We start from the raw sequence: 12,042 nt of genomic DNA on the forward strand, positions 1-12,042 counted from the left end.
CGCCTGCCATATGAGTTCTGTTATACTCACATACATTATTCAAACAGTTGTAGAAACTTCAGAGTGTTTCCTATCCAATACTAATAATAATATGCATATATTAGCATCTGGGACAGAATAGGAGGCAGTTCAGTCTGGGCACGCTATTCATCCAAAAGTGAAAATGCTGCCCCCTATCCCAAAAGAGTTTTAACCGAGGAGTGTTAATTCACCTGTTTCCATACATGTTTCATTTTAAAACAATTATCTTACAAAGGAGTTGTTTAATCTAACTGCTTAACTATTTATCTGTACATGGAATTGTATTTGTTGTTCTTTTAGTCATTTTTCTCTCTCATCTTTACAGGAAAATGCCACAGACACTATCTGATGTGTGGAGACATTTCACAGCAGCTAATGTAGAAGGGAAAGCTGTGTATATTTGCAAATACTGTGCCCAATCATATGTGAAGAATGCAACAAAGATGCAGAATCATCTGGCCAAGTGCATAACGTTCCCACAGCAGTCACAACAAGCAACCTCTGACAGAAGTCCCTCTACTTCTATTCGAGGTGAAAATTAGGAATCAGACACCTTATTGATAGCAACAGCTCATGGTCCTCCTGGAAACAGAAGTGTTTTTGACTCACTCAATGGTGGAACATAGTCAGAGAAATACTGATGAATTTCTTGCTCGAGCTGTGTATGCAACTGGTTCATCTCTGATGCTCATAAGCAATGTGTATTGGAAGAGATTTCTGAATGTTCTTTGCCCAGCATACACCCCTCCTACCAGACATGCTTTATCTACTCATTTCCTGGATGCAGAGTTCAACAGAGTTCAAGTGAAGGTAAAACAAATCATAGAGAAAGCAGCCTGTATTGCAATCATCTCTGATGGGTGGTTGAATGTTTGTGGGCAAGGAATAATTAACTACATCATCTCCACCCCTCAACCAGTATTCTACAAGAGCACAGATACAAGGGACAACAGACACACCAGTCTCTACATTGCAGATGAGCTGAAGGCAGTCATCAATGACCTTGGACCACAGAAGGTATTTGCACTGGTGACAGACAATGCTGCGAACATAAAGGCTGCTTGGTCTAAAGTGGAGTCCTACCCTCACATCACACCCATTGGCTGTGCTGCTCATGCATTGAATCTGCTCCTCAAGGACATCATGGCACTGAAAGCAATGGATACACTCTACAAGAGAGCCAAGGAAATGGTTAGGTATGTGAAGGGTCATCAAGTTATAGAAGTAATCTACCTCACCAAGCAAAGTGAGAAGAATAAGAGCACCACATTGAAGCTGCCCAGCAACACCCGTTGGGGTGGTGTTGTCATCATGTTTGACAGTCTCCTGGAGGGGAACGAGTCTCTCCAAGAAATGGCCATATCACAGTCTGCCGATATGGACAGCACCATCAAGAGGATCCTCCTGGATGATGTATTTTTGGAAAGAGTGGTAAGCAGCCTGAAACTCCTGAAACCTAGAGCAGTAGCCATTGCTCGGTTTGAGGGAGACAAAGCCACCCTGTCTGCTGTTCAGACTCTGCTTGCAGATGTAAGAGAACAAATACGTACTGCCCTGCCCACTTCACTGTTGCTCCAAGCAGAGGAAACTGCTGTTCTGAAATATATCAAAAAGCGTGAAGACTTCTGCCTGAAGCCAAGTAAGCTGGCAAGAGCACCCAGTCTGGTGCAGAGATCAACAAGGCCTATGGTGTCATCACTATGGTGTCTCGTCACCTTGGCCTGGATGAGGGCAAGGTTCTTGGCAGTCTGGCGAAGTACACTTGCAAGTAAGGGCTTTGGGATGGAGATGCAATATCGCAGTCATGCCAACATAACTTATCAGCCACCTGGTGGAAGGGACTTTGTGGATCTGAGGCTCTTTCCCCTGTTGCCTCCATCATCCTCCAAATCCCACCAACATCAGCCGCCTCAGAGCGCAACTGGTCCTTGTTTGGGAACACGCACACCAAAGCACGCAACAGGCTGACCAATACAAGGGTTGAAAAATTGGTGGCCATCCGGGCACATTTGAGGCTATTTGAGCCTGACAATGAGCCACCCTCTACAAGGTTGGAAAGTGACAGTGAAGATGAGGCCTCAGAGTCTGATGTTCAAGAGGTGGACATTGAGGGAGAAGACATGGAAGCCTGAGAGGAAGACAACCAAACCTTTAGTTTCTAGACTATCACTTTACAGATGTATGTTGAAAATGTTTTTGGAGATGTGATGGATAATTGGGGATCATTCAATATTCACTTTATTTTGTTGTTCAGTGAAATCATCCCATGTGAAGAGTCAACTCATTTAATTAAAGTTAAACAATTAAACTAAATTGTTTTTTTAAATGTATATTGGAAGGATTTAATCATTTGCAATTATGTCTACTTATGATAAGGTAAAAGGTTTCTGTCTACATATGATGTGGTAAATATATCCAATGTAAAAAAAACATCTACATTTAAAAGGTATTAATATTAATGTCATATTTCTGTTAATTCCCACGGAAAGTTTCCACCTCTGAATATTCCCCGAAATGTACAACCCAGCGCAGCGGCTATTTAATGAGTCTGTAATCTGATGTTTTGCCGACGGTTGGCACTAGTGGAAAACACTGCATTCACACATACCAACACAATCTCACAATCAATTCGTGCATATATGTACAAAATGCATTTCAGCAAATTTCGTGCGTTTTTGTGCGTTTTTCTGGCTTAATTCGTGAGAAAAGACACAAATTGAAGTGCTTCTTAATCCGTGCGAAAAGACACATTGATTAGTGCAAAAAGACACAAATTTAACCAGTAGGCTACACACAAGCCTTTTCAACAACCATATAGACGCGATAGTTTATATTTAATTTTTGTTCTTAAACTCGATGTAGGATCAGGCAAAATCCCTTGAGTTGCGCACCTTATGCAGGTTTGGTCCTCGGTTGGTTGCCATGTGTCCATATCGAGTGGTGTGGTCATGATGTCTATGTCCGCTTGTCAACGGATGTGGAAAGCATAGTGCAACCTAGGAGTTTGGTTTCTAGTTTTGAGTCGGTTGATCCACTTCCATCTCTGACACGTGGAAACCGGAGGGGAAGGGAGGGGGGTGCACTCCACACATATGCGCGTAGGCCGGAGGGGTCCGGGCGAGGCCGGCCAAAGTTGTGGGCCCCATGGTTGCCCACTTGTAGATTGACCCATTGGTTGGGTTAAAGAGTCGTCTGTCCGTAGGGTGGGGGTTAGGGTTAGGTCCAGTGAAGTTAGGGTTAGGTATAGTTAGTAGAATGGTTAAGGTTAGGGTAAGGTATAGTCGCGTATATGGTTGTTGCAAAGGCTTGTGTGCCTACTGGTTAAATTTGTGTATTTTCACACGAATTAAGTAGCACATAAATTTGTGTATTTTCAAAAGAATTGAACCACACAAAAATGCACAAAAACGCACAAAATCTGCTGAAATACATTTTGTACATATATGCGCGAATTAGATGTGAGGCTGGGCTGTACTCACACAGCCACGCTTTGGTCTCAAACAGGTTACAATGTTGGTCAAACTATAAATCTGGACCGGCCCAACCCGAATCAACTCTTAGAATATTAGGCCCGAGCTGAAAATATACTTTTTCAAGTTACATTTTTTTGTGGGGGCAGAAGAATAAACGAATAAGTAACTCAAAATAACTTTGATCGCTTTTATTATAATTTTTACATTGCAAAAAGTTAAAATAGTTTTTCATGCCTCGAGATGTACATGATCTGGCTAAATAGGTTCCGGAACAAAACAGTCCAAAATGGAGAGATCCGGCTCAAATTAAGCACTGCATTTACATAAGTATTCAGACCCTTTACTGAGTACTTTGTTTAAGCACCTTTGGCAGCAAATACAGCCTCGAGTCTTCTTGGGTATGAGGCTACAACCTTGACACACCTATATTTGGAGAGTTTCTCCCAATCTTCTCTGCAAATCCTCTCAAGATCTGTCAGGTTGGATGGGGAGCATCACTGCACAGCTATTTTCAGGTCTCTCCAGAGATGTTTGATCAGGTTCAAGTCCGGACCCTGGCTGGGCCACTCAAGGACATTCAAAGACTTGTCCTGAAGCCACTCCTGGGTTTTCTTGACTGTGTGCTTAGGGTCGTTAAGGTTCTGAGCGCTCTGGAGCAGGTTTTCAAGAAGGATCTCTCTGTACTTTGCTCCGTTCATCTTTCCCTCGATCCTGACTAGTCTCCCAGTCCCTGACACTGAAAAACATCCCCACAGCATGATGCTGCCACCACCATGCTTCACCATAGGGATGGTGCCAGGTTTCCTCCAGACGTGACACTTGGTATTCAGGCCAAAAAGTTCAATCTTGGTTTCATCAAACCAGAGAATCTTGTTTCTCATGGTCTGAGAGTCTTTATGTGCTTGTTGGCAAACTTCAAACAAGCTGTAATGTGCCTTACACTGAGGAGTGGCTTCCGTCTGGCCACTCTACCATAAAGGCCTGATTGGTGGAGTGCTGCAGAGATGGTTGTCCTTCTGGAAGGTTCTCCCTTCTCCACAGAGGAACTCTGTCAGAGTGACCATCGGGTTCTTGGTGACCTCCTTGAACAAGGCTCTTCGCCCCGATTGCTCAGTTTGGCCGGGTGGCCAGCTGTAGGAAGAGTCTTGGTGGTTCTAAACTTTTTCAATTTAAGAATGATGGAAGCCACTTTGTTCTTGGGGACCTTCAATGCTGCAGAAATGTTTTGGTACCCTTCCACAGTTCTGTGCCTCAACAGACAGTTCCACAGACAATTTTCTCGACCTCATGGCTTGGTTTTTGCACTGTCAAGTGTGGGACCTTATACAGACAGGTGTGTGCCTTTCCAAATAATCTCCAATCAAGTTGTAGAAACATCTCAAGGATGATCACTGGAAACAGGATGCACCTGAGCTCAATTTCTAATCTCAAAGCAAAGGGTCTGAATACTTATGTAAATAAGGTGTTTCTGTTTTTTTTAAATACATATATAAATTTGCAAACATTTCTAACAACGTGTTTTCACTTTGTCACCATGGGGTATTGTGTGTAAATTGATGAGTTTTTTTTATTTAATTCATTTTAGAATAGGGCTGTAATGTAACAAAAATGTGGAAAAAGTGAAGGGGTCTGAATACTTTCCGAATACTTCATATCCTGTATCCCACTTTCAGGTGATCCTGCTGCTGCTGCTGTTCTTCATGAGGAAGCGCGTGGCACTGACCATCACCCTGTTCCACGTAGCGGGCAAGGTGTTCACTCACCTGCCCCTGCTGGCCCTGCAGCCCTTCTGGACCTTCCTCAGCCTCATGCTCTTCTGGGTCTCCTGGCTCGGTGTGTTCCTCTTCCTCGGAACCACAGGTCAGAATGGAATACAACTTTGTCACGTTGTGAAACAGACATTTTTGTTAATGTCTTTATTTTCCCCTTTCAACAAGATATTTACGTCTAAATAAACCTTCTTGGCGAGGATACCATTTTTTTTTTACAGATTTGTTCCAATTATTTTATGCCCCGAAAAATAACAAGGTAGTGAGTGGACTTGCGTCACTATGGAAAGTTTGGATACTGTACGTATGGACTGTTTTGTTCATTTCATCCCGCTAGTGATGTGATGATTAACCATAGAGATCCTAATAAATTACTAAATGGGCTGTGTCATAAACCCACAAAGTTCCATAATGGGGTGAAAATGGCAGCCATCTTGGTCAGGGAGAAATCCAAAACCAGTTGAATTAGAATAAATGACAGTAGAGGCATGTGATGCATTTCCTGTCTTGCAGGAAAATACAAGTAAGGTATGTGATGCATCAGAAATTGTGTAATGGAATTATAGTCAATATCAAATATTGTCATATAAATACAGTTTATATGTGTTTTACACACATTGTCTGTATAAATAGCCTCTCAAATATATGTAAACGGACCATAAATGTCTCAGATTTAGTTTTCTTAGAAAGCTGTGAGTGCTATTATATGAGTACATTTACATGCACACTAATAATTCAATATTAAAATGATTATGGCAGAGTATGGAAATAGTCATGTAAACACCTTACTCTACTTATGTTATTTGGCGTGAGGTCAAAATTGAAGTAAGCATACGCTGATTAAAACACCTGGTTTTCTGAGCATTCTTTCAAATTATTAGGACACGTAAACAGCTTAATCAGCATTCCAGCTGTGTATTTGATGTGCGTATGTGCCAGAACCGGTAGTGCAAGCCTCCCTCTTATGCGCGAGTGAAGTGAGTTCGGAAAAACTGAAAATATGCATTTTAGAAACAGTTTTCACATACAAATGTTATATGTCCGAACTCAGAATCAAATAGGCTTGGTCACTTGTGGAACAACATGGTCACTGGTGGAACGTTTATTTTCATTGGCGATTTTCTGCAATTATTTAAGTCCCATCAGGTAGCCTGATATCAGATGTGTCCATGTAAACAGGATAATTAGGGAAATCATTATTCTTGCGAAGCATGTAAACGTTTTAAACAAAATATTATATACTGAACAAAAATATAAACGCAACAGGTAAGTTGTTGTTCCCATGTTTCATGAGCTGAAATAAAGAGCCCAGAAATGTTCCATATGCAAAAAAAAAGCTTATTTCTCAAAAATGTTGTACGCAATTTTTTTTTACATCCATGTTAGTGAGCATTTCTCCTTTGCCAAGATAATCCATCCACCTGACAGGTGTGGCATATCAAGAAGCTGATTAAATACCATGATCATTACACAGGTACACCTTGTACTGGGGACAATAAAAGGCCACTCTAAAACGTGCAGTTTTGTCACACAACACAATGCCACAGATGTCTCAAGTTTTGATGGAGCGTGCAATTGACATGCTGACTGCAGGAATGTCCACCAGAGCTGTTGCCAGAGAATTAAATGTTCATTTCTCTACCATAACCCGCCGCCAACGTCGTTTTAGAGAATTTGGCAGTACGTCCAACCGGCTTCACAACCGCAGACCACGTGTAACCACGCCAGCCCATCAACTGATTTGAGCCAGTGTAGGACTGTGGATTGACCGCATTGTTTGAATGGAATGTTGGCACATTGTCAGTTAATTAGAAACATTTATGGAAACATTCCTCTACCGACCTACACACATACAGTGCAGATAAATTCTTCACATTCATTATTTTACACACTATCTTATGACAGCACTGGCAAACCATGGTTGACCAACATGGGTGACCTTAGGACCATCACAAGAAGGTTCATGTCCATTCTAGTGTTCTAATTCCTGCTTCTATGTGATTAACACACTCATGTGACATTTTGGAACTGAAAGCGCATGGCTAGAGTGGCATGACTCGACGCCCACTCTTATTTAGATTCTTGGGTCGGTCTGGTGCTGTGGGTGGCAGCTCGGGCGCACAGTCAAAGAAAAGGTCTCTGAAATCTACCCAATACATCATGTTCTCCCTCATCAACAACAACACCAGAGCAACCTCCAATACAACAAAGCGTCATGTTTTTGTAGAATCTGTCTGCCTACTATCTTCCTTTGTCTGCCTTTTAGCTGTTCCTGGATGTTATTCAGATTAGAGTTCGATAAACTAGATAACCTTTAAAAAAAGTGTCCAACAAACTCATCCGAGCTGCAGTGTTTGTTGTTGCAAAATGGTGCCATCTTGCTGTATTATATTTGAATGAAAATATTTTCCCCAAAAAATCTTCCAGGAACAATCATGATCCTTGAATGCCTTGCAGATCAGAGGAGATCAGCTTGCCCCTAATATTTGCTGTAGGGAACCCTGTAAAGAACGAGAAGATTGACCCCTAACCTTAGCTGTGTGCCCCTACAGGCACCCCTGTGCAGAGCGACCTCGAACCCTGTCTGTGTGTAACCCCTACAGGTAGCCCAGTGCAGAGTGAGGAGACAGGGCTGGTGGAGTTTCGTATGTCAGGTCCACTCCAGTACATGGTGTGGTACCACGCTGTGGGCCTCATCTGGATCAGTCAGTTCATCCTGGCCTGCCAGCAGATGACCGTGGCCGGAGCTGTGGTCACCTACTACTTCACAAGGTCAGGAGAGAGTGTTGTGACGAAATGCTATGTGATGAAATGCTATGTGATGAAATGCCATGTGATGAAACGCTATGTGATGAAATGTAATAAAAGTAATGGCATGTTTGTGATGTGTTCACTTGGAAATATCCCGTATCAGACCTGGGTACAGGTTTCTGGGTTTCTTCTGTCAAATACTTCTGATGACCAGGTGGCGAATCGCATCTCTGCATGTCTGGCAGACATATCAGTGTGGATGACGGATCACCACCTCAAGCTGAACCTCGGCAAGACGGAGCTGCTCTTCCTCCCGGGGAAGGACTGCCCGTTCCATGATCTCGCCATCACGGTTGACAACTCCATTGTGTCCTCCTCCCAGAGCGCTAAGAACCTTGGCGTGATCCTGGACAACACCCTGTCGTTCTCAACTAACATCAAGGCGGTGGCCCGTTCTTGTAGGTTCATGCTCTACAACATCCGCAGAGTACGACCCTGCCTCACACAGGAAGCAGCGCAGGTCCTAATCCAGGCACTTGTCATCTCCCGTCTGGATTACTGCAACTCGCTGTTGGCTGGGCTCCCTGCCTGTGCCATTAAACCCCTACAACTCATCCAGAACGCCGCAGCCCGTCTGGTGTTCAACCTTCCCAAGTTCTCTCACGTCACCCCGCTCCTCCGCTCTCTCCACTGGCTTCCAGTTGAAGCTCGCATCCGCTACCTGACCATGGTGCTTGCCTACGGAGCTGTGAGGGGAACGGCACCTCAGTACCTCCAGGCTCTGATCAGGCCCTACACCCAAACAAGGGCACTGCGTTCATCCACCTCTGGCCTGCTCGCCTCCCTACCACTGAGGAAGTACAGTTCCCGCGCAGCCCAGTCAAAACTGTTCGCTGCTCTGGCCCCCCAATGGTGGAACAAACTCCCTCACGACGCCAGGACAGCGGAGTCAATCACCACCTTCCGGAGACACCTGAAACCCCACCTCTTTCAGGAATACCTAGGATAGGATAAAGTAATCCTTCTCACCCCCCTTAAAAGATTTAGATGCACTATTGTAAAGTGGCTGTTCCACTGGATGTCTTAAGGTGAACGCACCAATTTGTAAGTCGCTCTGGATAAGAGCGTCTGCTAAATGACTTAAATGTAAATGTAAAATGTAAATACGTTAGCTGCACTTCATTGAGCTTGCCTGGTGCATTTGAACCAATGGAATTGTCCCAAAAGTGCAAAGCACACCCATCTTAGCTACAGTACAGCGCCTGCTTTATTTGTCCATTAGTACGGACAACACTATTTAATCCCAAGTCAGTCCTGTATCAGTTAATTGGACTATTTTACAACTCTTCTTCTTTTCCTCTATCCTGTGGTGGACATCAGGAATAAATCTCAACTGCCCATGACCCCCATCGTGTCGTCTATGCTGCGTCTGACCCGCTACCATCTGGGCACCGTGGCCAAAGGCTCCTTCATCATCACCCTGGTGGAGATCCCTCGCCTCATCCTCACCTACATCCACAACCAGCTGAAAGGAAAAGTACGTACTTTATCTCATTCAGCTATATCAAACGTGTATTTGTCACATGCGCCGAATACAATAGGTGTATATCACTGACATCCACAATCAGTTCAATGGCAGAGTATGTAGGGTGTTCACCCACTGCTCTAGAATGTTGAGGAAAAACGGGGCAATTCAAGAGAGTACTACAAAATGAATGCCAAGACGTAGTTTTCTTTGCCCTATGTCATTATAAATCTCATATAATGAATAATTCAATTGTTCTCTACAACATTATAACCTTAATAATATACTTGTACTTTTTAAAATTTGATTTAACCTTTATATTGACAGGGAAGTCATACTGAGACTAGGATCTCTTCCACAGAGGAGCCCTACATAAATACATCAAACACATACAATATACAAAATTACAAAACATATGAAGAAAAACAGACACATTTATCAACATAAGACGTCTCCGGTCATTACTCTGAACTGACCAAGGGGAACATCTCATTTCAGAGAACTCTGGAAGTGGTTCCACATAAAGGCGGAAAAAAAAAAACTAAAAGCAGCGTTTACCCATCTCTGTGGAGACCAAAGGGGCCTCCAGGGTTATCCAAGCCTGAGACCAGGTTTTGGTCATTTGTAAATCTAAATTGAATTCATGATGATAGATACATAGGAAGTTTCTGCATGAGTGCTTTGTAGATGAACACAAGCAAATGCTGCTCTCTCCTTACATGCAAAGAGACCCAACCCACTTTTTGATACAAAACACAATGGTGAGTTCTGTAACCATGACCAGTAATAAACCTAAGGGCACAATGGTGAGTTCTGTAACCATGACCAGTAATAAACCTAAGGGCACAATGGTGAGTTCTGTAACCATGACCAGTAATAAACCTAAGGGCACAATGGTGAGTTCTGTAACCATGACCAGTAATAAACCTAAGAGCACAATGGTGAGTTCTGTAACCATGACCAGTAATAAACCTAAGAGCACAATGGTGAGTTCTGTAACCATGACCAGTAATAAACCTAAGGGCACAATGGTGAGTTCTGTAACCATGACCAGTAATAAACCTAAGAGCACAATGGTGAGTTCTGTAACCATGACCAGTAATAAACCTAAGGGCACAATGGTGGGTTCTAGGGTTTGAACTATTGTTTTTCTGAAACAATTCTATATTGAATGGACTTATTTGCATTTTATGGGTGAACACCCTTGAAAAAGGACGGGTGGCTGCGACCCACCCCTTTTGAAGGTCCTCGGATACATTTTTTGGAACTCAGTCGAGGTCTCAACTTACTGTTCCGAGTTAGAATAGTAGAATACACAAGGTGCAGTTTAGAAATTTGGTCGTACATCAGCGGTTTCTCTCGTTATGTCAGTTACTTAAAGAGGAAGTGACAGCTTTTTAGCAACATGAAATCTTATAAAAATCGGTTCATATACACCCCCAGGAAGAATATGATATCTTTTGTTTACATTTTCTGACAAGGGAACACTAGATATGGTTATTGAAATACTTTTACACTTTCCAAGAATGTTTTAGTAGGACGTAGGGTAAGGTATTTGTGAAAATTCTATTGTGGTAAAGCGAACGTGCATTCCGGAAATTTAATAGACAAGGCATAAAACCTACCCCCCCAAAAAAAGTGTCAATCTTGTTCAGGACCGGGCTCTACACAGACCGATGCACCATAGCCAATCAGAGCTACAATAGGTCTATATGGAAATAAGCTATTTGCCTCACCGGCCTGCCATTATTCAATTTGAACTGAACTGTGTGTTTACAAGCAGTAAGTAACAACAGCACGACATTAGAAATCATTCGCCAAAAGCAACAAAGATACATTTTAATGGCTTTCTGCAAATATGTATATACAGAGGTCCTCTTACATTGAGATGGGTGCAACTGCAGCCCGCAATTTGGGGTGTTCCTGCATGTGGGCATCCCTGCATCTGCAGGAACCCCTCTTTATACTTCTGTTGGTCAATTTTTTATTGACTCCGGTACATAGGCGGGAGGCAGGGGCACTTCAGTAGAGTAAATGGTGGTAATGCACCATAATGTTGGATGCCAACATCCGATAAACCCCACAGAAGAAGAACAGGCAGGGGTGACAACAGTAGTTAGCTATAGCTAGTACACACCGGTAACGGTAGTTAGCTATAGCTAATACACACCTGTAGTGTCCTTCACCCCCGCCTGTCGGGTAGTTTTCCCACAGTTCTGTAAACGACAGCAAGGGCAGGTGTTCGGCAGGCGGGAGTGAAGGACACTGTGTGCTAGCTTAGCCAGCTTGCCCTAAGGAGGACTCTGGTACACAGCAGGCGGGGGCGTCACCGTGTGCAAGCCAGCTAACTGCAGTAGTAAGCTAGCACACAGTGTCACCCCAGTCTCCCGCCTGCTGTGCTAGCGGTGACGACCAGTAGACCGTGTCCTTCGCCCCTGCCTGTTGGACACTGTTTTCGCGCAATTCTGGTAATGATGTTGAAGGCAGATTTAGGTTTAGCAGG

General features: G+C 43.4%; 1 protein-coding gene across 1 annotated transcript in view; it reads left to right on the forward strand.

Annotated features, from left to right (window-relative positions):
- Positions 1–12,042, forward strand: part of LOC115145787 (choline transporter-like protein 1) — a 38,543-nt gene that overhangs the window by 11,293 nt on the left and 15,208 nt on the right. Inside the window, exons 9-11 of the mRNA XM_029687298.2 lie at positions 5,168–5,354; positions 7,867–8,035; positions 9,395–9,551. Of these exons, the coding sequence (XP_029543158.1) occupies positions 5,168–5,354; positions 7,867–8,035; positions 9,395–9,551 (513 nt within the window). The remainder of the gene's footprint in view (positions 1–5,167; positions 5,355–7,866; positions 8,036–9,394; positions 9,552–12,042) is intronic.

The sequence above is a fragment of the Oncorhynchus nerka genome, linkage group LG18, assembly GCF_034236695.1.
Source record: "Oncorhynchus nerka isolate Pitt River linkage group LG18, Oner_Uvic_2.0, whole genome shotgun sequence".
Lineage (NCBI taxonomy): Eukaryota > Metazoa > Chordata > Actinopteri > Salmoniformes > Salmonidae > Oncorhynchus > Oncorhynchus nerka.